At 27.7% G+C, this 27,924-nt stretch overlaps 3 protein-coding genes across 3 annotated transcripts; all 3 read right to left on the bottom strand.

Annotated features, from left to right (window-relative positions):
* Positions 1-2,944: 2,944 nt before the first annotated feature.
* On the bottom strand, positions 2,945-21,699 carry LOC107067512 (uncharacterized). Its single transcript, XM_089179783.1, has 7 exons — positions 19,926-21,699; positions 18,893-19,071; positions 17,250-17,498; positions 16,095-16,369; positions 14,813-15,284; positions 12,919-13,212; positions 2,945-3,366 (listed from the first exon to the last, which is right to left on the bottom strand). The coding sequence occupies exons 2-7, from the start codon at positions 18,933-18,935 to the stop codon at positions 2,999-3,001; spliced, it is 1,701 nt and encodes a 566-aa protein (XP_089035909.1). The 5' UTR covers positions 18,936-19,071; positions 19,926-21,699; the 3' UTR covers positions 2,945-2,998.
* On the bottom strand, positions 4,517-9,031 carry LOC107067523 (uncharacterized). The gene has a single exon (XM_089179549.1). It carries the CDS (start codon positions 5,578-5,580, stop codon positions 4,894-4,896), a length of 687 nt encoding a protein of 228 aa, XP_089035675.1. The 5' UTR covers positions 5,581-9,031; the 3' UTR covers positions 4,517-4,893.
* A 4,061-nt stretch (positions 21,700-25,760) lies between the features above and the next one.
* LOC149033421 (uncharacterized) lies at positions 25,761-27,924 on the bottom strand. Its single transcript, XM_089179557.1, has 3 exons — positions 27,785-27,924; positions 26,752-26,816; positions 25,761-26,432 (listed from the first exon to the last, which is right to left on the bottom strand). Exons 2-3 carry the CDS (start codon positions 26,780-26,782, stop codon positions 26,044-26,046), a joined length of 420 nt encoding a protein of 139 aa, XP_089035683.1. The 5' UTR covers positions 26,783-26,816; positions 27,785-27,924; the 3' UTR covers positions 25,761-26,043.

The raw sequence follows: 27,924 nt of genomic DNA on the forward strand, positions 1-27,924 counted from the left end.
ATAGTTTTCGGGATAATAAAAAGGAGAGAGAAAGAGAGAAAAAAGGGAAATAGAGAGAGAGAGAGAGAGAGACAGACAGACAGACGGGAAAAAAGAAAAAGAGAGAGAGAGAAAGAGAGAAAGGAAATGAAAATCCTTTGGTTTTTCTCTTCTTTCAAATGATTTTATATTTTTTCTTCTTATTCTTCTTCTTCTTTATTATTTTATTATTTATAATTAATTATTTACTCGTATTTATTTTGTTATGTGTAATTAGGGGGTGTATTGGATTTTTATTTTTTTATTATTCACTTTTATACGTTTGTTTTTTCAATTTTTTTTTTTTTTGGCTTTTGGTTTATTTTCCTTTTCATTTTTTCTTTCTTATCATTTATTTCTTTCATAAAAATATTATACGTGATTCAGGTCCCTTTATCTTCTAATGAAAATGGTTTACATGTATAATATGATATAAATTTGTATAGAAAAAGAAAAAAAATGGATAATAAACAATTAATTAATTATAAAAAAAAAAAATAATGGTAGAGATGTTACGCAAGTTTATCTGAACTCAATTCATAACGCACAACAAACACTCACACAACACACGCACATCATATGCATTCATAAATTTGTATAAATAATAATAATAATAATAATAATAATAATAATAATAATAATTCTACTTTGTAACTTGCGATACGAGTTGAGTTCAACGAAAAATACGTCGTCGTTGTCGTAGGAAAATTTTTATTTGCAAAATCAAATAAAATAAGAAAAATAAATAAAATGTAATTATACGAAACAAAAAAAAAAGAACAACAAAAAAAAAGAATTCATATTATTGAATTATTAGCAAAACTATCGAGACAAAAATATATATATATATATAAAATATGATTATAAAATGAATAATCAAAAAAGAAAAACAACAAAAAATATATTACAAAAAGTAATAATGCAAGTGATTTATGCAAAACAAAGAAACAAACAAACAAAAATGTCAGATCATTATTATAATTGAAGAGAATTAATAATTATCCCTCGCGAGGACAGAGATAAAAAGAAACGTATTACAAAATTCATATGCAATTTTTCACCCTACTCTGAAGTTCTCCTAATGACTCCCCCTCCTCCTACTCCTCCTCCTCCTCCTTCTCCTTTTTCCAAGAAGAAAAAAAATAATCAATAATCATCACATTGATATCAATTCAAATCGATAACGTAAACGTTTTGTCCACGATGACACTGTCGAATATGTCGATAAACATGTCCACGTTGTTTCATTCTTGCTGCACAATAAGGACACTGAATTTTGGGTTCCTGTCCACATTCAAATTTGGTATGTCTTTTAAGGTGCCAAGCGTGTATGTAGCTTTTAGAACACCTTGAACAGGTGTGCCTGTTGATGTCCCGCAACGATGAACTTCTTCTTCTGCTAGTAACCAATGGTTTTTCTTCCTCGCAATCGAAATCCTTAGAATCCTCCATGACCACTGCACACAGGTTATTGAAATCTTCCTCGATTTTGATGATCCTTTTCGTATCTAAAAAAAAAGATCAAACAAGAGGGCCTAAGGTTAGTTTGCAATCATCTTTTTTTTCTTTCTTTCTTTTTTTTTTCTTTTTTTTTCTTTTTTTTTTTCTTTTTCTAATCAAAACCAATTAATTTTATTTTTCTTAAAACATTAACTAATTACTTTTCGTAGGGTTTTTTTTCTTGTTTTTTATCATTTTTTATTTTCTTTCTTTCTTTCTTCTTTTTCGTCGATTTGTTACTTTCGTAATTATAAACGGGGAAGGGGGATGATGTTGAAAATTATTATTAAAAGAAACCAAACATGTTTTTTTTTCTTTTTCTTTTTGGTAAAGTACGAGAAATGAATTAGAGTAGGCGTTTGTGTGGGTTTTATTTTTTTCTTATCTTCTTTTTTTTCTTTTAACGATCGAATTTTATTGTCTTCTTTTATTTTATTTTATTTTTTGTTTTTGTTTTACGCAAAGTTAAAAATAAAAATAATGAAAATATTAAACGATCGGATATCTAAAGTTTTGGATGATTCAGATGTAAAAAAGAAAAATACAATTATTACAAAAAAAAATAAAAAAATTAAAATAAAGAAGAAAAAAATATTAATGAATAATAGAATCGGGATATTAAATAGAAAGGTGTTATCGCAAAATTATAAAAAGGAGGATAGAAAAATAGATGTGTTGTACAATATTTATCAAATTATTTTCTATTATAATAATAGGATGATACGATTTAGAACGATTTTATTATTTCGATCGAAAAAACGTACAATCGAAAAATTTCTTTGACAAATATAATAGAATCGGATAGAATTAGATTAGATTATTTCCTATAGATAAAATACATTGAAACAAAACGAGATAGAATAATATAATAAATTGAGCACAGAGATTGATTGGTTGTTTGTTTGTTTGTTAAATGGTGTTTTTTTCGTTTGAATACTCCTTTTTTCTTCTCCTTAGAATTTATTTACTCGAATATCAATAAAAAAAAAAAAAAAAAAAAAGAAAATCACGATCAAGCGAAGGAACGGAACGCACATTTACTTTTTTTCATTTTTTCAAAACAAAACCTCCCCCTTCTCTTCTTCCAATCAAAAAAAAAAAACGTTAAAACAAACCAGAGCAACAACAATTTTCGAAGGAAATGCGAAGATGTAAGAGAGGTGGAAAAAAGGAAAGGTGTATTATGGGGATGTTTTCTTTTTCCAAAGAGACAGGGTAATAATGATGAATTGATTGGTAGGGAAGAAAATTTATTAATTATTTTATTGAGGAATCGAATCTACATCAGAGTGAGAGAGAGTATGTGTGAAAGAGAGAGAGAGAGAGAGAGAGAGAAAGAGAATGTATGTGTGTGTGTGTGTTGTTTGTAAAAGAGAGAGAGAGAGAGAGAGAGAGAGAGAGGAAAAAAATTCAATAGCCGATAATATTTGAATTAATCGTAAATTGTTATTTTGTTAAATTATAGTTAATCATCCGAGTATCAAGGTGAATCATCAATGATGTATATACGTTGGCCTTTATGTTTCCTACGTATGTGATCGTTAACGTGTGCCCTTTGTTTGCATCGTCTACCGCAATAAGGGCATTTAAATCTTGGTGCCAATCCGCATTCGTAACGGAGATGACGTTTTAAACTTTTGTAAACGGTATAACCATTGCCGCATTTAGGACAAACGTGATTGTTCCTCTTGTTTTCCCGACAATACCTCGTAGATACTCGTAAAGGGTTTTGTTGATTGGTATCGATTTTTCTATTGTTATATCCTAGTTGTTGTTGTTGTTGTTGTTGCTGTTGTAAGTTGGTCAATTGGTGGTAACTTCCATAAATCAGATGTAACGAACGGTCTTCTGAAAAATAAACAAAATAACAAAGAAATAACGGTTAGTTTAATTAATATTAATCGTCATTATTCACATTATCTATATTAATTTTTTTTATTATAATAATAATAATAATTATTATTATTATTATTATTTATTTATTTAGTTTTTGGTATTTTTCATTCGTGAGTACATCCTCGAAGGCTTTTAATAATAATTATTATTATTGATATTTAATTTTAATACAGGATACTTTTTTGTATTGTATAACAGGATGTATTGTAACGTAGAGGGTTTTCTTTTCATTAAAATACAAATCAAATTTATTTCTACAAAGTTGTTTTTTTTTTTTTCGTAATGATGACAATTTGGTCGAACATGATAGCTTGTATAAAAAAATAAATATATATAAATAATATAATGAAAATAAAATACGAACATTTAAGTTTATCGTGCTAAGCCTTTCGAAGCTGGACACACAATTTGTATATGAGAGAAAAGGATCAAAAATGAGGTTTTTACAAGATATAAATTCATTTCTGCTAAAAAAAAAAAAAACGAGGAAAATAATTACGTGCACATGTGAATATATATTTATATATAAATTGAGAATATATAATACATATATGTATATATATATTTTTTAAGAGAACAAAATCAACGATCATGACACATTTATCAAATTTTTAAATAACAAAAAGAAATATATATGTATATATATATATATGCATGTATGTATGTATGTATGTATACACGTGAGTGTATATATGTAAACATAATAAATAAAAAAAGAAAACAATAATAATTTGTATTACCTTGATCTTGTGTGCTTCATTGCATTGGTCGAAACTTCGACGTTGAACGAGGAGGATATCACCAATTTGTTAATTAGATCCAACCCTTTAAATTATTTAAACGTAGACAATATTCACGCTTGAATTTTTTTTTTTTTTTAATTCCAATCGAATGACATAGCAGTGTTTCAGTATAATGAAAGATATATTTTATGATGGAAGTATTATTATATGTATATTGAAATAGGAAACAAATAATCATTATTTGAAAATGTGAATATAGTATTGTGGAAAAAAGATAATAAATAAAATTACAAAAAAAAACGAAACGAACAAAAAGAGAGAGAGAGAGAGAGAGAGAGAGAAAATTTTTGTTTAAAGTGTACGAAGAAGGAGAGAAAGAACGTTTATTGCTATAATTAGCCAACATGTGAACGAGAAAGAGAATGCATTCTACTATTTACATAAATAATATGTATATGTATATCTATGTATCTATATATATATATATATTTAAAAAAAAAAATACAGACCAAAAAAAATTAAAAATAAAAATTAAATCGTCAACTCTTCTTCTATCTCTTCTTTATCATTGAAAGATGATATTGATGTCTTCTTTTCATCATCATCATCATCATCTTCTTCTTCTTCTTCTTCTTTTTCTTCTTCTTCTTCTTCTCCTTCTTCTATACTTGATCGTCATCGTTATCTTCATCTCCATCTTCATCATTATTTAAAATTCCCACGTAGATGATAACTGTTAAGACTTCAGATCAATAACGTATACCCTTTCCATTGGATGTTTCTTTCTAATGTGAGAATAAATTTGTGAAGTTTGTTTGCTTCTTAATTCGCAGTAAGGACACTTGAACCTTGGCTCATGACCGCACTCGTACCTGAAGTGCCGATTACGATTGCTCTTCAATGTAAAACCATGAAGGCACTTAGGACAGTAATAAAGTTGTTTTGGGGGTAATTGTGAATGTTGCAATTGTTGCTGTTGCTGTTGTTGTTGTTGTTGTTGTTGATGTTGTTGCTGTTGTTCTGTAATTATCGTCGTTGTTGTTACAGTTGTCATATCGTTACAACCTATACCAGTTGTTGCAATTGAACCAGCACCACCTACAACACCCGTTGGAGGACCACCACTTGGACCACCTTGACAAGTTGCAATTCCAACACCACCACCACCACCAACACCACCACCACCACCACCACCTCCCCCACTTGTCGGACTTACGAAGCTCAGGAAGGAATCCATCATGAGGAGATCTGAAAATAAAATAATACAAATTTTATTCTCGACGATGAGTATATATATACATACATATATATATATATATAGATTTATAGATATATGTATATATATATGTATGATAATAAGGAATTTTTTTGTTTTTTTTTTGTTTTTATTTTTATACTTCACCCCTAAATTTTGTTTTCTCATTTTCTCTTTAGGTCGATACACACGGCACACGGTATTTCTTAAGTTTTTTTTGCTCTTTTTATTTTTTTCTTTTTTCCTTTTTTTTTTTTTTTGAATGTTTATCTCTACCTATGTTCTTCTTCTCTTTATTGGTTTATTTTACCTTCTTCTATACCTTTCTTTTCTTTTCGTTTTTTCATGGGGTTGGGAAAAGAGGGTTTCTCAGGGTTGGATCGGGATTAAATTATCTAACTCATTATAATACCTGTTTAAGACGAACAAAAAAGTATTAGTATTATAACCTAATTCTAATTCCTAATCTCCTCAAGGTATCCCTGGTTAATTAATTAATTATTAAAAATAACTGTGAGCGTGAATTGTGGAAAACTTTTCGTAGACGTTGTTTCTTTTTTTCTTGCAAACAAATTTTTAGCAGATAAGTTTTATTTTGTGCTACAAGGTATAAATAGATAATCAGATAAATAGATGGATAGAAAAAGGGGAAGAGAAAGAGAGAGAGAGAGAGAGAGAGAGAGAGAGAGAGTCTAAAGAAGATTTGTTTAATAAATAAAAGGCCGACAAAACGACAAAAAGCATGTTCATCAATAAGCGTGTTTTTGACTTGCTGCTTTGTTCATTCTTTTTTCTTTCTTTTTGTTTTCTGATTGAAAAAGAAAGAAAGAAAAAAGAAAAAAGGAAAAATAGTAAAAAGAGCAAATTGCAAATAATAAGAATAATAATAATAATTATTATATGTTAGTAATAAAATTTAAATTAGAAAAAAATAAAAAAAAAAATAAAGAACATGGGAAAAAACATTAATAATCAAACAAAACTGAAAATCACGCTCGTTTTTTTCGTTGTGTCTGTCTTTCGGTTAAATTATAACAACGATAGTTAATTGAAACGAAATAAAAACGAAATTAAAACGGAAGAAAACAAGAAGAAGAAAAAGAAAAAGAAGAAGAAGAAGACAATGGGGAAGAAAAATTATATAAAAAAAGAATATTATGTTAAAATACACAACATCATCGGTGCGTCAGTTATTTGCGAAACACATATTTAAAATTAAACGTAAAAATGTGATATATTATTAATTAACAATAAGTAGCATATATGAAACGAAAAAAAAAAAGAAAATAGGAAAAAAAGAAATAAAAAAAAAACGAAAATATTCAAAAGGGACACACGCACACACACGAGCGCGCGTGCACACACACACACATAGACTCTCCAATCTTAAGATATCTGAACATCAATTTATTTTCATTTTACATATTTCCATATGTGTAATAATAATTAATATTATCACGTTGTTTATGGAGAAATTTACCCATGGAAAATATACCAACTCGGGAATACTACGATCAGTGACTAGGATAAAATATTTTTCATTTTATTTATTTCCTTTTGTTTTTCCTTTTCTTTTTGCTTTTTCTTTTTTCCCCATAACAACAATAATTCTCTTATGATTTTTCTTCTTTTTCTTCTTCTTCTCCTTCTTCTTCTTCCTTACCATCATTTATTTTTCTTTTTTTTTTTTTATAAACGAAAAAACATTAAACACACGATAATGACGAATATATGTCACTGATCATCCACCAAAAAACGTTATTTTTCATTAACTTCCTTCGTTATAATTTTATTATTGATTAAAAAGACAATAATAAAAATATAAATAAATAAAATAAAAATAAAAAAGAAAATGACTATCAAACAATAAACTTGATAATATTCTTCTTTGTATGCTTGTGAAATGTCGAAGGAAGAAATGAGATATACAGGGTGGGTCACCACAAATATGTATACGTGAATAATATCATCATTCTCTTATGATTATCATAATCATCGTAATCATCATCAAATTTGTCGCCTATCTAATTGTATATCTAAAAGAAGATACTATAATCGGTCAGTTTTTTGTTGTTCTATTTTTGTTTGATATTTTTTTTTATATTTTATATATATATATATATAACAAACAAATAGATACACACACACATCATACCTTCTTCTTATTTTTATTATTATTATTATTACTTTATCCCTGTTGTTTTCTCTACAATTAATTAATGTTATTAATTTTAATTTTTTTTTTCTTTTTTTTAATATATTCAATAATTACGTATATCACAGCAAAGGAAATAAAACAGCCAAGAAGTTTGCTAAAAATTACAAATTTTTTTTTCTTCCTTCAGTTTTTTTTTTCTTTTTTTTTTTCAACGAATTTACAGTTACGCAACACACACACACACACACACACACGCGCTAGAATAATGACTTATATGCATACATACGTACATACATACAAATTTTCTTCATTGCACTTTGCATATCTGTTTTTTTGTTGTCTACTTTTCTTTTGCTTTATTTAATTTAATTTGTTTGTTTGTATTTTTTTGTTTGTATCACAGTAAAGGAAAAAACCTGCCGAGAAAAATTGCCCAAAATTAATTGCAATTTGTTTATCGTTTTTTTTTTTTTATTTTGGGATTTTTTTTTTCTTATTTGCAACGATCTCACACATACGTGCACTCACGCATACACATATGACCCAACGCTTAAACGAGAGACACACACGTTATACGTAATTATCATATTTATATAATTATATTTCTCGTTGTTTTTTTTTTTTTTTCTACAATGTTGCATTTATTTCTTGTTTTTGCTTTTTTTTTTAATTTCGTTTTTATATTATTTTTTTTTCTTTTTTACTTTTTACTACTTTTTTTTTTTTTTACTTCTTTCGTTTTAAATATAATTATATCACAGAAAAGAAAAGAAATCAAAAATAAGTCGAATATTTGCTATAATTGTTGTTGTTGTTTTATTTATTCGATCATTTCGCAATTAATCGACGATTATCCTGCACGAAAAAGATAGAAAAAAAGGTGTGTAAGAGAGACAATAACCACAGAAATAGAACAAGAAAATCAAATAGAGAAAAAGAGAGAGACAGAGTTAGAGTTAAAGAGAGAGTGAGAGAATGAGAGAGAGAGAGAGAGAGAGAGAGAGAGAAGACGAGAAGTAAATTAGTTACTTCTTCAAGGCATCTGGAAAATATTCCTTAACATTTCTTTTTTTTTATTTCATTTATATTTTTATATTCATTTTTTTTATTTTCCTATAATAACATTCGTTTATATCTTTTTTTTTCTTTTTTTTTGTTAATTAAAGGATTATTTTGGCAACATTATTGTAATTATTTTAATATTCACATATAATATTAATATTTCATTATTAATTTACATATAATTTTTCCTAATTAATTGTTTTTTCTTTTTTTTTGTGCCGTAAATAATATTCCAAATAATTTAATAACCAAATAAAAAGGTCAATCGTATTCATTGCTATTTGTTAAAATGAAACAAATTTGTCATCCTGAATTTAAATTTTTAATTTAATTCTAAATTTTTAGAATTTTAAATTAAATAAGTCAAAAGTATAATATATATATATATATATATATATATATATATATATATATATAAAGTTGATTCAGATTTATAAGATAGAACAAATTACTGGACGCATATATGTGCCCATAAAATCTACAATCACCTATATCAGACACACAAATTGGTTCTCGAATAAAATTGAAATTTTAGCTGGACGTACATATGTGCCCAAAGTAATCAAAAGGTTTCATTTATCTAACACATCCCTGTACTTTTTTTTTTCACACAATTTACCACGAGAAGGCACGAGCTAAAAGCTTTTATTTTAAAATACCCGCATTTAGCCGATTGTCAGATTGACATCGGTCATAATCTTTGAATAAGAAAAATGAAAAAAAAGAAGAAGAAATTTACAATGTCAACAACAACAACAACAACAACAATCACAACCACAACAACAACGATAACGATGATAACGATTAAAAAGAATAATAATTAGTTTTTGTTAAATAATTCAATATAATTACAATTAAAATTTAAATATCCGAAATATAGAAGGATGAATGAATTTTCATTTGTTTAATTGGCCAATAACATTTCGTTTCATTTTTATCCTCGTCTTCTTCATTTTGTATATGTCATAAAATTAAAAAGAAAAAAACAACTGAGACAGAGTAAGAGAGTGAGAGAGAGAGAGAGAGACAGAGAGAGAGAAAGAGAGAAGAGAGAGTGAGAGAGCAAGTGAAAGAAAATGAAATATCCTATTACCCGATAATAATTGTTAATACATCCTAAAAATGTATTTAAAATAAACGTGCGTGTCCTAGACTGTTAACGCAAATTAATACTACATTAAAATTAAATTACAGTGTGATGTCATCGTAATCAAAATCAGCCCTTAACAAAAAAGAAAAAACAAAAATTGAAACATATAACGAAAACGCAATAAAAACCTGAATTGTGACCTTTAGAAATTTGTATAATTATATCGTTTAATTATAATTTTCATTTTTTTTTTATTCCAACAGCGATAGATAAACAATAAACGCACGCAGCATTAAAAAAAAAAAATACATACACATGTACACACCCATACATAAATTCGCGAATATTATTTTTTTTATTTTCTTTCGTATTTGAAGAACAAAAAAGAAATTTAAAAAAAAAAAAAAGAACAACCTATCGCTTAACATATACATAATATTACATATAATTTACGTTTATAGATTATCAATTTAATTCTCGTATTGAAGATCCAATACGTATGCGGTTTTATCTGCATGTTTTGTCCTGATATGGGACTTAACGTTAGATGTTTGTTTGCTACGAAATTCACAATATGGACACTGGAAACGTGGTGCCTGGCCGCATTCGTATTTCAAATGTCTCGTCATGTTACCCTTTACGGTGAAACATCTACCACATTTTGGACAACCAAATGGTTTCTTAAAATAATTAATAGTGTAGCTACCAACACCACCACCACCACCACCTCTCTTCATATAACTATTATCGTTCCTAATTCCACTTTCGGGATAATAATTGGTGTAAGTTGATCTTGGTGGGGGTGTTCTCGATAAATTACTTTGATCCTGTTGTAGATGATGCATTGATTGTAGTTGTTGTTGTTGTTCTCTGTTGCTTCTGCTATTGCTGCTGTTACTATTGTTGCTGTTGCTGTTATTATTGCTGTTATTGTTATTGTTGTTGTTGCTGTTGTTGTTTTGATTACTGTGGTTGCTATTTCCTTCACCAGCACCCTCCTCTACCCCTTCTCTTTCTTCACCTCCTCCTCCTCCTCTTCTTCTTTTATTTCTACCAATATTACCATCATCACCACCATCGTCAACACCATCACCACCACCACCAAGATCACCACCACCGCTACCACCACCACCACCACCACCACCACCAACACCATTACTGCCTCTGCTCTCTGTATCGAAAGTTTTGCACGATTGCAAGACGAAGTTTAAGTCGAGTTGTGGGGCTGCATAGCTGAAACCTGAAACTTTCGAGGGTAGTCACCAATTAGATAGACAAAAGTTTTTATTCTATTTTTTTTGTTTTTTTTTTGTTTTTTTTTTTATTATTTTTTTTTTCTTAAGTTTATGGTATTTGAGTTAGTTTTTTTTTCTTTTTTGGGGAGTAGGGGTTGTCTAACAATCGGTCAAACAATCTATTTGTCTTTTATTTGAATGATAATTGCAAATAGGAAAGTGGATGAATTGGATAAATGGATGGGATTTTGAATTAAAAGAGAAGACAATAAAAAATTAAAAAAAAAATTAAAAAAAATTATTTGTTCTCTCATCAAATTTAGTTGCACACTTCAGTAGATTGAATTTTGTTCTTTAGGGGTGTTAAGGGTGTTTCATGTCGTAAGATAATCGTTTCAAAAAAAAAAAGTATATATATGTATGTGTATATATATATAATAATTAACATAAGATTTAATATACCTTTACGTGAATTGCGAGGAATCTTCCGAACGAAGTTTTTGAGTCAAGTGTTTTTTACGTATTATTTATCAACTTCAAAAGATCAAAGGCAATAAAAGAACTTTTTGTTTTATATTTTTTATTGGGTAAATTCGTAAAAAAAAAGTAAAAGAAAATTAAGGCTACGAATATTGGAAAATATATAGAATGAAAAAGTGAGAGTGAGAGAGAGATAGATAGATAGATAACAAAAATATAAGAAGATAAAGACAAATATAACCAGGATTTGAAGAATATAATAAAATAGAATTAAGTAGAAATTCATAAACTATTGTATACATCTTATTATAAACATCTAAATATGCATTTTAAATAAATATATATATATATATATTTATATGTGTGTATATATATTTATTATCGTGCTTTAACGAAGTCTACTATAGTAGATAACGAATTAAAAAAATTCTTGGTTGCAGTCTTCGAGTGATGAGATATCCATCGGTTAATTTTTTTTACTATTTTACGTGCGACGCTTAAATCGTGCATGGAGGAAGGATTTTGAGGTATCAGCAAAGTTTAACAATAATAATAATAATAATAATACATACATACATACTAATATATTTTTATATCCTTATTAAAAAATGACTTCACATTATAAAAAAAGTTCAAAACGGAAAAGCAAAAGAAAAAAAAAATAAATTTGATAATATTATTCTGTATCAATTAGAATTTATAATATTAATGTGTGGAAGTAGCGTGAGTTTAAATAAAAAAAAAATAAAATAAAATAAACATCTTTTTTTAAGAATAAAGTATACGACGGGTAAAATGTAGTTGTGTGTGTATTGTAATCAGTTATATATTTAAGAAATTATTTAACGTTACGTATATATATATATATGGTGGTATATATGTATACGTGGTATTTCGTAATATTTGCAAAGAAGGTGGGAGGTTGGGCTTTATATAAAAACATAATCTACATTTTTTCAACATTTTTCTCACTTACTTCTTCCACTGCCATAAATTACTGATACACACACATATTATATATATATATATGATATATATATATATAATAAAATAAATGAACAAACGACTGATCAATAATAAACAAAATATAGTTGTTATTCCAATACAAATATTATTTTGTTCTAAATAAATTCATCTTGCGTGTTTCTTCGTAACGATTTTCTTCATCATTTTCCAAAAGGTAGAGAATAAAAATAACGACAAAATCTATAATTAATAATAGAAGAAATATCCGATAATTATATCGAATATTATCATGTCATTAATATGTCAATCAACCAGTCAGTAATAAATCTTTCTAATCAGAAAAAAGAAAAAGTAGAAAAATCTTCGAGATAAACGACGAGGCTGACGATGACGATGAAGATGATGATGACGATGATACGTAATTCAAAGCTTCATGTCGAAGATAAAAACTTCCTCTTCAGGATGTTTCTTCCTGATGTGTGCATAAACCGGTGACGTTTGTTTGCTACGTAAACCACAATATGGACACTGAAATCTTGGCTCGTGACCACACTCGTAATTAACATGACGATCCATGTTTCTCTTCAATGTGAAACCGCGTCCGCACTTGTGACAACGAAATGGTTTCTTATCATCGTTCTTGATATGCCTAGAACTTAACCTTATCGACGAATAGGTTCTATTATCGTTGTTATTACATGGCCACGTATCTTCATTAATTGCTGGACGATATTTACAGATGACGTTTGTCGATAGAGTTGTTGGCGTTGCCGTTGTCATACCTGCCGTTTGTAATACCTGGTTGTATCCTGTAACACGCATAGACAATTAATGCTTAAAGTTTTTGTTCACCTGCTTTATTAATCCCGATTATTATTTTTTTCATTTTTTTTATTCTTTTTTATTTATTATTATCGTTATTAATTTTGTTTTTGTTTAATTTCTTTCAAGTATTAATTATATCTTTTTTTTTTTTTTTATTTACATTTCATTATCGTATCAGTTTTTGAAGGATTTTGACATCCCGTCCCGCCCAAATTTCTTAATTCGTATTAGGAAATTAATTTATTTTTAATGGATAATAATAATAATAATAATAATAATGTTCGAGATATAAATAATTCTTTTTTTTTCTTTTTTTCTTTTTGGTCATTTATCGGTCAAATTGTATTTTATTTAATTCATTTATTTATTTTTTTATTTTTTTTTTTTTTATCAAATTCACGAATAATAAATAGATAAATATTTGTATGGCGATTAGATGAACAATTGGATTTCTCATTGAATCATCTGAAATAATACAGAAATGTAATATTAATTAAACGTATGAAATAATATTTCATCGAGATTTGCTGGACCTCCCTTCTCACTCTCTTTCATTTTTCTTTCCTCCGGTATTGGATTAACCTGAAATCAAAAGAAAATTTTATTTATTATTATTTTGTTATATATTATATTAGTTCTAAGGATGATCCAGGATTCGTACCTAAGATTATTTTGTTTTAATTTATATAAACACACACACACAGGACACACATATAAACACGCTCAAATATATGGTCACCCAAATCTCACTGTTTTTTTTTTTTTTTTTTTTTTTTTTTTTTTAACAATGTATAAATAAAATTCAATTGGCATATTATAAAAATAGTGACTGTTCAAAATTATTCTCACAACATAATCCAACAATAATTTATCTTTATTTTACAATATTAACAATATTAATTTTATTCAAATAACATTTTATTAAATGTTGTTCTCTCTTTATTTTTTTGTTTCTTCTCCGTTTTTTTTTTTTTTTTTTTTTTTAACGAATCATATTTATTTCATTGCAATTATTACAAATTTAACACTATCTGTAGACTCGGATATTTTTATATTATTTATTTAATTATAATATAAAAAAGTAAATTTATCGTCATTTTCCCTACTCTATAAATATCCCCTTGTAACTATCACATACAACAACGGTATATAATAATAAACCCTAATCATTTTAATTTCCGACTTGCATAACCCACATAACACGATAAGTTTTGAAATTTTTCAGCGAAAGTTTCGTAAAATATTTCCAAAAATCTTTCATAAACCTTGCAGGCATCATTCTAAAATATTTTACTGATAGAGTAATCTTTTGCAAGTCTCTTAACGCGGACATTTTCACCTTGTAGAAAGATTTTTAGAAATCTTTTTGAAAGGTTTAAAGCTTTTCAAGAAATGTTTTAGAAAGTTTTTAGAAAGTTTCTATATTATGTGGGAAGTTATCGAAGAGTATATTAATTTTATTTGGAACACATATTGAACGCCCAAATGTTTAATCCAATTTTATTGCATATCTTTTTTTTTTTGTTCTCTCGAATAATTAACAAACCAAAAAAAAAAGAAAAAATAAATACCTACTATTTTATTCGTTCCTATATTCTCGTTTAGGTAATCTTGTATTAGTATCAATATCGATACAATAAAGTTCTTGATTAGGGTGTAATGTACGTATATGGGTCCAAACGTGGGTCCTTTGTCGCAAATGTTGTTTGCAATAAGGACATTTGAATCTTTGAGATATTCCACACTCGTATCTAAGGTGTCGTATCATATGGCTACGGTGTTTGTAACTTCTATAACATTTTGGACAAGGATGACGAGCCATGATATTATTCTGATTAACATTAACAATCGACGATCTCATATCCAACGATGTTGAACCTGTTGTTGTTCTTGTTATTGTTGTTATTGCTGTTGCTAATGGTGCTGTTGTCATCGTTGTTGCTGTTAATGTTGCTGTTAACGTTGACGTTAATATTGGCGTTAATGTTGTTGTTACCATTGTTCCCCTCCATTGTTTCCACATGTAATCTGAAAAAAATCCAATTTTCATAGAATTAGTTTATTTTTGATTCTTTTGTTTTCTTTAATTTACGAACGACCGCCGACCGGACCATTATAATAACCATAACTGATGCCTTTTCTTTCTCTTTGGTATTTTTCCTTTTTTTTTTTTTTTTCTTATAAAAAAATCCCAAACCAGTTGCTGAAGACCTCGTCGAAAAATTTCAATTCGATCAATATTCACAGAAACATAATCTTCTTTTACAAATTCCCACCAATGATAATTCGTATAATCCTTTGAAAAATATTAGATAAAATTAGGGTTTTAGTGGTAAAGGTTATAATTATTGAAAGATGGGTTGGGGTAACGAGGAGGGGATGGGTAGAACTAGTTATTACTTTAATTCGACTTTATTAATATACTCCATTTTGATTGGATATATGTTGGATTAAAGTATCACTCGAATTGTTCTTCAATTTTCTTTTTTCTTTTCTTTTTTTTTTTTTTTTTTTAACGAATTAATTAGGTCTATAGGATCGTCAATATTAACAAGAAATAAAAATTAAAAATTATGAACAAATATATATCACTCACTCTCTCTCTCTCTCTCTTTCACTCATTCCATCTACTTAACAAATGAAAAGTTTTACGACGCTATTACAATTCCAACAAAACAATTGTACAATTTTTCTTCTAACAAATCGATCATTAACAATAATGTATTTCTATTACATATTAAATTTATACGACTGGAATAAAATTAAATAAACAAAACAAAACAAAAAAAAACAAATAAAACAAAAAGTGGAATATACATACAGATATATATATATATATATTTTTTTAATCTTCCTGCGTGTCAACCGCGTAAACGGGACGATTATAATGATTGCTCTTGATGTGAGAATAAACATGTGATCTATGTTTCCCTATGTAGACACAATGTGGACACTTGAAACGTGGTGCCTTGCCGCATTCGTAGGTCAAATGCCTGTGAAGACCGCGATACCATTTGTAGATCTTTCGACAATTTGGACATTCGAAGTTCCCTCTCATCGAGGTGTTTGGAATTAGGCATTTTCTTCTCTCAGGTAGAATTGGTCCCCAATATGCTGACAATGATGACACTTGAAATAATGCTGAAAAGTAACGGTTTTCACGTGAGAGGAATTAGGTTATTTAAAGGGGTTGTGATCGTTTTTTTTTTGGTTTTTTTTTTTTTATAATATCCTTTTTGCTTTTTTGTTTTCTGTCTAGTTTTGGTTTTCGTTATCGACACAAAACAAACATAATGACGAGAAGATGGTTTAATGAGAAAATCTGACATATTCAACGTTTCTTTTTTTTTTTTATGACGAATTACGACAATGATTGTGACGAAATAATGAGAGGTTCGTTATACGAATAAATGCATTTTAGTTTTTTGTTTAAACTAATATTAAAAAAAAATACTTTCATATGTTTTTCTTATCATATATACATACATATATATATATATATTATGTATATATATAAATATTAATTATGTTTTATGTGGTTAGTTTTTTCTTTTTATTATAGGACAAGTGTAATTAATTTATTTTTCATTTTTCTTTCGTTTGACACAAATTTCATCCCAAATAAAAATCGTATAGCCCTGCTTGCTTTTTCATTTCTTTTTTTTTTTTTTTTTTTTTTTTTCTTAAGAAATTATTATAATATACAAATGGTAATAATACCAATCGTCGAAATTGTCTATAAAATAACAACGAAGAAAAATAAACAAAAAAAAAACAATATTTCTTTTATTCTTTGGGTATAATTATTCGGTGAGAGAGTTGTTTTCCAATTCGTTGGACAAATTAAAAAAAAAAAAAATAGCAACACAAATCGAACAATAATAAACGATATTTAAAATTATTATCGATCGTTGGAATAATTCGTGGATATGCAACATCTGTTGTGTATGTGCATCATGTTTCCTTCTTCATCTTCTTCTTCTTCTTCTTCTTCTTTTTCTTCTTCTATATAATATTTAATAAATTTTTTTAAAATACAACGTTTGACCAGGATGATATCTTCTTATATGTGCATAAATATTTTGGGTAAATTTCGATGGTTTGTCGCAATATGGGCATTGATATTTCGGCTCCATGCCACATTCGTGATGCAAATGGCGTCTCATGTTCTTCTTCTGCGTAAATCCCCGATTACATCTTGGACAATAGTGACTCTTTTGCAGGGAATAGACCTTCCTCGGTGTTATCCTTCCTATCCTCATCCGTAGACCTGAAAATTTCATTAATATTATTAGTAACGTGGGAAAGTTTGAATTTTTTTTCTTCTTGTTTTATTTTTTTAATTTTTTTATGGATCGATATCTCAACGAAATAAAAAAAAATAAAAATAAAAAAAAAAATAAAAAATAGAACGAAGAGGAAAAATGAAAATAAAAAAAAGCAAACAAAAGAACCCTCTTCGTTTGCATTTTCCTTGCCCGCCTACCCCCTCCCTCATTACCACCATCCGTTGTTTAAGAAAACGCAGATTTTGCGCTTTTCTTTTTTGTCTTTTTTTAAATATTTATTTATCGAATTACTTACATAAAAGTATTCTCGTCGCATAAATGTGTGTTGCGTTGCAATAGTCGGAATATATATATATATATATGAAAAAAAAAGTAAAAATAAAATAAGTGGGTGAGTGAGAGAGAGAGAGAGAGAGAGAGAGAGAGAGAGAGAGAAAAAATGTAAAAGAAAAAAATATAAAACATGGGAACGTTGTTTCTTCTTTTTTTTTTCTATTTTTTTTTTCTACGAGGAGTTTTGAAATTCAAGGAATATTATTCATATTATTATATTAAGTTTTGGAAAAAGTTAATCAGATATTAAATCTATATAGACTTATTATGTAAATAATATACATGAATTTCTTACAATAATTCAATTAAATGAAATATTTATGTACGTAAATACGTGCCCACAAATTATATCAATGATTCCCAAAGTTTGCACACTTCCTCCCCCTATTCCCCCTTCCTTTCAGAGGTACTTAAAAAAAATACGCGAATTTTTGGCTATAAGGAAACACGAAAAAATGATTAGAAAAGGATTAAAATACTAATTAGAACGCAAACTTAATCCGATAATTTTAAACAAATGATCGATTATTATTATGAAAAATTACTAAAGTGTGTTAATTTTGTTAAAAAGTACCATGAAGATTATTAGATTGAAGACAAACTTTGTGGGAATCATTGAATTATGTCAAATCGTTTCTCTCTTTTTTTTTTTTTTTTTAGAATTATTTTATTAATTTGTCAGCATAGATGTTGAAAAGGGTTTGTTTAAATCATCATCTATGAATATATATATATATATATATATATATATATATATATATATATATATATATATATATATATTATAATTATATGTAATATAATAATAATATTATTATTAATGTAATAATATATTATATATGTACATATATATTTATATATATATAACGTTTTTATTTGACGTAATTGTTTAAGACTCGTCAGATGTGAATAATTTAACTGCATGTGCTTGTAAACCCTTGTGACGTGATCTAACATGTCTGTAAATGTTTGACGAACATGATGCTTTAGTATCGCAATATGGACACTGATAACGATATCCACGTCCGCAGAAGTATCTTACGTGTCGAGTTATCGTAGTCTTTTGGGTAAAAAATGTACCACATTTCAAACACTCGAAACTTTTTCTTTGATTGTAATGATACTTGTATCCTAATTGTACAGTCACTGTTCTTCTCTCTGTTGTTGCTGGTAGCCCATAAAACGTAGACGACAGATCCACCTTCAGATTATTTTGGTTATCTGAAAAAAATAAAACATTTGTAAGGATCAATTTTTCTTCTTCCTCTTTCTTTTAGGGTTTCGTTTTTTTTTCTTTTTCTTTTTTTTTCTTTTGCGTCAAAATTTTTATCAAATATATTTTGTTTTTCTTTTTGTTCACAATTAACTCGCGTTATTTCGATTGATACGTGAAGGATTAATTTTAAAATAGATTTTCAAAACGTAATCATTTTGAAAAAGGGTTTAACTATCACATTTTACGGTTTCTAATACTTTTTTTTTGTGTTTAATCATATTCTTATACAAATCCTATGAAAATTATTATTCCTACTTCTTCTTCATTTTTTTTTTTTAATTATTTTAATTCGAAGTTCTGTCTAAAAAAGAAAGAATGGCGTGTAAAGCTGAACTGAAACAAAAAACAAAAAACAATCAAACAGAATAAAAAATAATAATCAAATTGAAAAATTCTAACTCCCTTTGTAAAAATGTTAATATAAATTTGTTTGTTTATCTATTCCTAAACGAAACACGTCGAATAAATTTATTATAAGCGGCGTGCTTAATAAAAAGGGTGGGGTTGGGGTTGGTTGAAACTTCCTAGTGTAAGTAATACCATTTCAATGATTTTTATTTTTATTTGTTTCTTGTTCGTTAGTTTGTTCGTTCGTTTGTTCGTTCGTTCATTCGTACGTTCGTACTTCTTCGTTCGTTAAGTTCGTAAGTTAGTATTGTTTTAACGTAATATACTCAAAATAATTTTCTTAAACATAATTCATCCTGTGGATGCCATTTTTTTATATGCTTGTACAAATTCGACGTAGACTTATCTTTTTTGTTACAATAAGGACATGCGTATCTTTGTAAATGATTACATTTGTGCCTATTTAAATCATTGGAACGTCGATATCCTGCCTTGCATTTAGGACAGACGTATTCATTCAGCAACATTTTGTTCGACACGTCCAAATTCATGTCCAATATTCTTCTGCTTCTTCTTGTTCTTCCATCTGAAAATAAACCTTACGATTATTTATTAAATATATATTTTTTTTTTGCAAACGAAATAGGATACAACATTGAAATCTAGTTCGCGTATATATAAAACAGGATGGATGAATCGAATAACTTTCGAGCTTCGGAAAAGAAAATAAATATTCATTTCTTTGTTTTTTTGTTTTGTTTTTTTTTTTTCAAATAAAATCGACACTTCGATTGAAGAAAAAGAAATAAAAACATAAAATAATTTATGATATTCTAATAATGTTAGAAATATACAAACACCTTTCCAATCTGTTCCCACAATGAGATGTTAATTTCGACGAGTTAGACGACAGGTGTGTTATTTTTTTCTTGTAATATAAAAACAAAAGAGAAATTCAAAGAAAACACATGTGAACAGATATACAAGTTGATTATATTAATATGAATATGATGAGAGAGAGAAAAGGAAAAATTTCATGAAAATGAAAATGTTTTATAATTAAGAAAATTAAAAAATATACACGTAATACATATTGTGATAATGATCATTAGAAAAAGGGGATAAGGAGGTAGATGAAGAAAAATCGCAAGAATAAAATAGATAAATAAAGATAAAGAAAATACAATGTGGAATTTTCTTAAATGGTTGAGGAATTGTCGCAAATACGTTTTCATTTTATTTCGAAATAAATTAATCCTTTGATTTCCGTTAAACTTTTATACATTCTTCATCATCCTTCGTGAGTATGCAACAAAAGAAATAAAAATTTTAATTGAATAAGAATCGATTTAAAATCGGTCGTACATTAAATTTTCAATTTTCTTTGTCATTCGATTTTTCTTATCACACTTACTCTCACTCACACACGCGCGCGCAGCACACATGCAAAAAAAAAAAAAGATTAGGAACTCGAGTTTCGTAAAAGTTTCGAATTACGAAATGTCACAAATGTCGTTGATGATAATCAACGAATTGTAAACTAAATGGATTTGAAAAAACCAAAAAAAAATAAGGGAAGTAAAATTGTCTATTAAATATAGTTCACGAAATGTATCAAAAATAAAATTAATAATGATCGAAGAAAAACGATCGAGCATGAATAATACTTATCAATAAAATCTAATCGCAATATCAGATCTCGCAAATGTTTACAATGTACATGTTAACTTTCCTCTGTTTTTTTTTTTTAAATTATTTCTTTTAACAACGAGCAACGAACTTTTTTTTTCTTTTTTTTCTCATACATATCAATATTTAATTTTATTATATACAATTTGTTTTTTTTTTTTTTTTTTTTTTTTTTTAATCAATCGATTGATTAAATTCGATTTATACAGCGAAAAAATTATTATTTTGTCATTCGTAGAGATTGGCGGGGGTGGAGGGTTGAGGGAGAAATCGAAGATCGAAAAAATGTAAATATACATAAAATATCTGTAAATAAGAGTAAGAGTAAGAGTAAGAGTAAGAGTAAGAGTAAAAGTAAGAGTAAGAGAGAGAGAGAAAGGGATTCAATGTTCACGTTTCACATATTTTCCACTTCTTTCTTTTTCTTCTTTTTCTTCTTCTTCCTCTTCTTCTTCTTCTTCTTCTTCTTGTTCTTCTTCTTATTTTTATTATTATTTTTTTTTCACTTTTTGGTCGTATTCGTAAATTCGTCTAATTTCGTTCAACAGTCACTGGCAAACCATCGTGACGCATTCTAATGTGTTTGTAAATGTTTGACGAGCACTTGTCCCTTTTATTGCAATAAGGACACTTGAATCTAGGCTCCTTTCCGCAATCATACTTCATGTGCGTCTTCAAGGTCTTCTTGTAAGTATAACCAGCGTTACAACGTGGACAATGATATGACATCTTGCCAGACGAATGCCAATAGGATAGTTCATCATCATTTTTCTTTACGTCGTTACGATAATGATGGTGATGATTATTACCATGGTAATTTATGTTGCCCTGTAGAATTGATAGGACACCACCACCACCTCCACCACCACCACCAACACTCTGGTAAGATTCCAAAAGATGTCGCCCTACGAACAGGAAAAAACAAAACGAAAGGTTTTAGGATTAAACCAATCTAAATTTTCATTTGATTTGTTTGTTCTGGTCACTTGGAATAATAAAGACAAATAAAAATAGAAAATAAAATAGAAAAAAATGTAGATAAATAGTATTATTTCAGATGAAGATCTTACTCGAATTTAATTTAGATGAATTTACAATTGACAGAAAGAAGAGAGAGAGAGAGAGAGAGAAATAGGGAGAAAGAAGAAATTAAAATTATTTAATTATTGAAAAATTGTAAATAATAAATAGTTCTTTTTACCTGATTGAAAGAAACGAATTAAATGAATCATTTTACTTGGCTACTTTTTTTTCTTCATCTTTTTATCCGATAAGTGTACAGAAATATGAGAAGAAAGTGTTCGCGTTGGTTGTTTCAAAAAAAAAAAAAAATAAATGGAATTATGATTGTTTCTTTTATAAATTATGATATATTATTGTTCTTTTTTTTATATTTTATTTTTTATATTATTAGACGGAAGGATAAAGGAATTGAAATTTATGATTTTAAGGATTGGGAGTATTATTCGATTATTTTTTCTTATTTATTATTTCGTTGATCAACGGATCAACATATTTTTTTATAAAATGAAAAATTTTATACAATTTTAAATAAATAATCTTGTTGGATCATTGTTCCATCACGATGACGTTGATATAAATATATTGATAATTGTTTTCCCCCAGGTTTTTCCTTTCCCCTTTTTTGCTTGACTTGTCAACTTGTCGTTCAGGCCATTTGATCTTGCTTCAACAAAATCAACCATTAGATATAATTATTAATTATTGTAAATATAACAATTAAACAAACTTATGTGCTGCTTGGTTCTATACTGTATTTTGTATAATGCAATAATCTTTTGCTACGCATAGTTACACATCACAGGTGGTACACGTGGCACGGAACATGTTAAATACGTTAATTTAATTAAAATAATAAATATATATACTTTTATATTATATACATATATACACATATTATAGATATTATTAAAAAAAGTCATATATAAGATATATACTTTCAAAAAACTTATTGGTAATACGCGTTGTAATATATAAATCCGTTTTAAACGTGTTATATTGAAAAGAACGAGTATAAACAATTAGAAGTAAACTTAGGTTTATATCCTTGACTTTCGACATCCCCACCACTATAGGCGTTCAGTTAACGACAATCCACCGTTGTGTTAACATCGTATGTCATCGATGTAGTCAATAATCAAATTCTTTATGATAATCGGACGCTTACGTGTGTATATAAGTGGAATACGTCTTTATAAAAGTGAATACGTGTTTAAAAAAGTGAATACGTGTATTGGTGATCAAAATTGATTAGGTACGTGAACTTAATTAAAAACATTCCCATAATATTAACATCAAATTTGGCATACTCGTTTTTTTACAATATTATAGTTAATCAATAAAAATATATTCCTATTTCTAAGATACCTAATTTCTCTGACAGATCTTTCTTCTAACGTATTTACTTATACGAATTTAATATTAAAATCGTACACCCCGTCATTTGTAACAAACGAGGTTGCAACATTTTTAAATTATTTTCAATGTGTTTATTTCATCGTGATTGCAATAAATATACCGAAATATTTCATCAGGAACGACGTGCATGCAGTGAGTGGTATTGAAGATGTAGCAGAACAACGTGTGTCCCGATAAAACGAAACAAGTGCAACCTCGAGCTCAGTGAAACCCTTTACACGTGCTGTGCTCTCTCCACCATGACATTGTAAGTACCTTATAAGTACCTGCAAAAAAATTAATTCTTTTATGAGGTTAAAAATATTCATTACGTTTAAGCACGAATTCTTTTCTTTTTCTTTTTTTCTCCCCTTAGTCCCCCCCTTTCTCCCATTATTCCCTTGATCATTGGAAGAAAGGGGAGTTTGGATTATTTTTTTCATTTCTTTTTGCATGCGAAATGTATGGAAATTTTGAAATATTATTTTCAGCACGTTTACAAATCATGTTTTTTTTTTTTGTTATATTCAAAAAGCATTTCTTTTACCTTTAGATAGCATAATCTAATAAGAGATTAACCATTTTTATAAATAGTAAATAAAAAAAAATAATTAAAAATTAAAATAACAATTTGATCATTAGTATCGATAATACTTCTAACTATACAACGTGTACTATTTTAATTATAGTTTTGAATTTCTTCTTTTCTTTTTATTTTTAATCATCTCAAGACGTAATATTTTTTTATTGTTTTTATTTTAATAATATCAACAAATGCAGTCTTATATGTTCATTTTACAATTTAATTATAGAATACTAATTTTTTTATTGTGTTGTTTTTTTTCTTTTCTTTTCTCCTCATTTTTCTTATCATTTCTTTTCTTTTTCTTTTTCTATTTTACATGAACTATTAAAAGTAATTCTATATAATGCTTCCGTCGCAATTCCTTGGCATATGTGTAATAAGTATTAAATAATAATTACAAATAATAAAATAATCTTAGATGAAAAAACAAATGTAATACTTTGACTAGAACAATAATTTTTTCTATGTTTGAAATAAAACGAGACGAATTATCAATCGTTTAATCAGTTAACTGTGGCATTTAGCTTTAAAAGATCACCACAGAGTGTGGAATTAAAAACAAGCAACGACGTGCATATACGTCAAACGCAGGGCAAATGGTATTATTATACATTTGACGAAAAACGAGGGAGGATTACATTTTTATTCAAAGTCAATTAAAACTAACAATTCGTTTCTGAATACGTTATTCTTACTAAAAACTTGAAAATTGTCAAAAAATGATCAAATATTTTACAAAATTTCAAGCTATGTATGTGTGATATGTTTCAAAGTGTGCACGGTACTACGCAAAGTGCGACTTCACAGGTCGTACATCAAAACCTTGTTTCCTTGCGTTTTCCATTTTTTGAACAAACGGCATATCTTATAAATAAAAATAAATTAAATAAATATAAATAAAATACATAGCGGTCGTATTGGTAATATAAAGGGAACATATATCACCAAATAATATTCTCTTATTACATTTTATTGAGATTTCGAGTTTTTATAGTGAATGGTAATTTGTTATTTTACACGTACGAGTATACACGTCAAACGCATTGCAATTGAGATTTGGTTCGACGTGTATACACGTCGAACGCACTTATATGGTTAAATAATTTTCCAAAAAAAAAAAAGAAAAAATAATAAAAATAATATAAACTACGTATTATTTAATTATTTACAAAAAAAAAGTAATAAATAAGCGTGTAATCAAATCTAATGTTAATAAAGTGTTGAATTTTAATACAACGTAATGAATTTAGGTTCCATGTTATGATGTTTAGATCTGATGTGCCTATAAATGGCCTGAGTATATTTACTTCGCATATCACAATATGGACATTTAAAACGTGGAAAATCGACACATTCGAGTTTGTAATGTCGTCTCATACCAGCTGAAGTACGAAAAATCTTAGAACATTTAGGACAAGGGAAGTGTAACTTATTAAATATGTTTAATTGTCGTCTGACCAATGGACGACACGAATGTTGATGATGTGTCACAGTAGGTTGTTGTAACTTCTCTATCACGATTGGCCTGAAATCTGTAAGCAAACAAAAAGTAAACAAATGTCAGTCATTAAATAATTAATTAATTAATTGTTCTTTCTTTTTTCTTTGTTTTTCTCTCTCACTTTGTCTTTTTCTATATTTGCGAATATTCAAGGAAAGAAAAAATAACTCTCCTACAGTTAAAACTATATTACCTAAATACTGAACGATTACTAAACTTGTGTAACGTTTTTTTTATTTATTTATTTTTTCTTTTTTTTTCTTACTTTCTTTCTTTCTTTCTTTCTTTCTTCTTTCTCTATTTGTTTCTGTGTTTCCCATTGTTTATACTTTCTTTCAGTTTTTGTGTTTTTTTTTTTTTTTTTTTTTTTTTTAATTAATAAAGTTTATTAAGGATGACCGCGTTTCCTTGATGAAGTTTTCTTATATGATTGTAGATAGAATGTGACCACTTGCTTACGTGACCACAATAAGGGCACTGATAACGTGGCAAGGAATCGCACTCGTATCTATAATGACGATACATCGAGTAACTTTGTGAAAATGATCTATCGCATTTCGGGCAATGATACTTTTTCAATTTAGAAGAAACCATCATCGAATTATCCAGTGATTTTCGTTGATTTTTATTAAGTTCATATTGGTGTTGTTGTTGCTGTTGTTGTTGTTGTTGCTGTTGCCGTTGTTGTTGCTGTTGTTGTTGTTGATACTGCGTTAGTTCTTGTTGATCCTGTCCACGTCCAGGTTGCTCCGTTGGCCAAAATTCTGAAACCGAATTCACGTTTTTTTTTCGTTAATCGTCTTGATTTTATTTTTTTATTCGTAATTTATTTATAAAAATATTATTTTTATATAATATGTTTTGTCGATTCTTTTTAAATTATTATTTATTAGATTGAACAACAATTGGAAATATTCGATCGACATTTAAATAAATTCATATTTTTTCTTTTTATATATCGAACAAACGAATAGAACATTTTTTTTTTTTGGTTTTTCTCTTTTTTTTCTCTTCTTCAAACGTTGATCGAACTTCTTCAAGTTTTGAACTTGTTCAAATACACACTATCTCTCTTCTTCATACGTTTATAATAATTCTTGAATAGATAATCCATCGAAGATAATAAATCCGGAAGTTTTTAGCTGCCCCTGTAATGATAAATACAAATAATAAACAATCGAAATATTAATAAGGGATGACAACTTTAATGATCGATTTTAAGAGAGGGAAGGGGGGGGTGGATTGGATAAGGAACAGAAGAAAAAGAAGAAGAGGAAAAGAGAAAAAAAAAAGAAAAAATTACACCGAATAGAACAACACATCTTCAGTATAATATTATAATACTTGTACAAATGGCATAATTAATTCGTAAGTTTTTTTTTTCTTCTTTTTTGTGGATTCTTAATAAATAAAACGACAAAGATAGACGATAATATATAATTATCCTATATATTACAGTATAATATATTACAAGATGAAGTGACAATGATAATATCATAGGATAAATTAAATACCCTAATCGTCGTAATAAATCGTGCTATAGATTTTTCTTACCTATGTATATGTATATATATATATATCCATATATACATTGAATTATACAATAAAAAATAGTCGTTGCGTTAGTTCCTTCAACTTAAAAAACAAAAAACAAAAAACAAAAAACAAAAAACAAAAAAATACAAAAGACAAATTATTAGGCGTAACAATTAATTCGTTAATAATATGAATAAACAATTAATTGCACGAAAATTCAAATAGATCCGTTCATTTTATCCGATCAATTGAAAAATCTTTTATAAAAAATGATACAGAATTTAATAGTTACGTCTAAAATAAATTGTCAATATTATTAACAACAATAACAACAACAGTATTATCATCATCATCGTCATCGTCATCGTCATCATCATCATCAGCAGCAGCAGCAACAATAACAATAACAATAACAACAATAACAAATAAACGATAATAAAAAATTGTTCAATAAAGTTTAACCAAAGTCACTTGTTCATTCGGATGCATACACCTGACGTGTTGATAAATGTTGGACGTTTTTTTACTGCAAAGTGAGCAGTAGGGACATTTATAACGTGGTGCCTTGCCGCATTCGTACCTGAAGTGTCCCAACATGGTGTCACGTCTCCCATAACCGTTGTTACAATTAGGACAATGAAACTTGCCGGTATTAAAATTGTAGAGGGGGTCGCGTTTCTTCAATTTTTTATTTGAATTCTTTGATGATAACAGTTGTAC

The sequence above is a fragment of the Polistes dominula genome, unplaced genomic scaffold, assembly GCF_049000335.1.
Source record: "Polistes dominula isolate Pdom_NZ unplaced genomic scaffold, Pdom_raw_medaka contig_27, whole genome shotgun sequence".
NCBI classification, from domain to species: Eukaryota; Metazoa; Arthropoda; class Insecta; order Hymenoptera; family Vespidae; genus Polistes; species Polistes dominula.

Bases quoted from the DNA above. Each gene is read 5' to 3' on its own strand.
- LOC107067523 (XM_089179549.1), bottom strand. From the start codon at position 5,580: ATGAGAAAACAAAATTTAGGGGTGAAGTATAAAAATAAAAACAAAAAA.
- LOC107067512 (XM_089179783.1), bottom strand. From the start codon at position 18,935: ATGTGGTACATTTTTTACCCAAAAGACTACGATAACTCGACAC. The intron at 17,499-18,892 runs GTAAGATACTTC...TGAAATTTTCAG, and splicing joins AGACTACGATAACTCGACAC to GTCTACGGATGAGGATAGGA. The intron at 3,367-12,918 runs GTTTACGTAGCA...TTTATTTTTCAG, and splicing joins ATTTCAGTGTCCATATTGTG to AAGACCGTTCGTTACATCTG.
- LOC149033421 (XM_089179557.1), bottom strand. From the start codon at position 26,782: ATGGATTATCTATTCAAGAATTATTATAAAC. The intron at 26,433-26,751 runs GTATGAAGAAGA...ATTCGGTTTCAG, and splicing joins ATTCAAGAATTATTATAAAC to AATTTTGGCCAACGGAGCAA.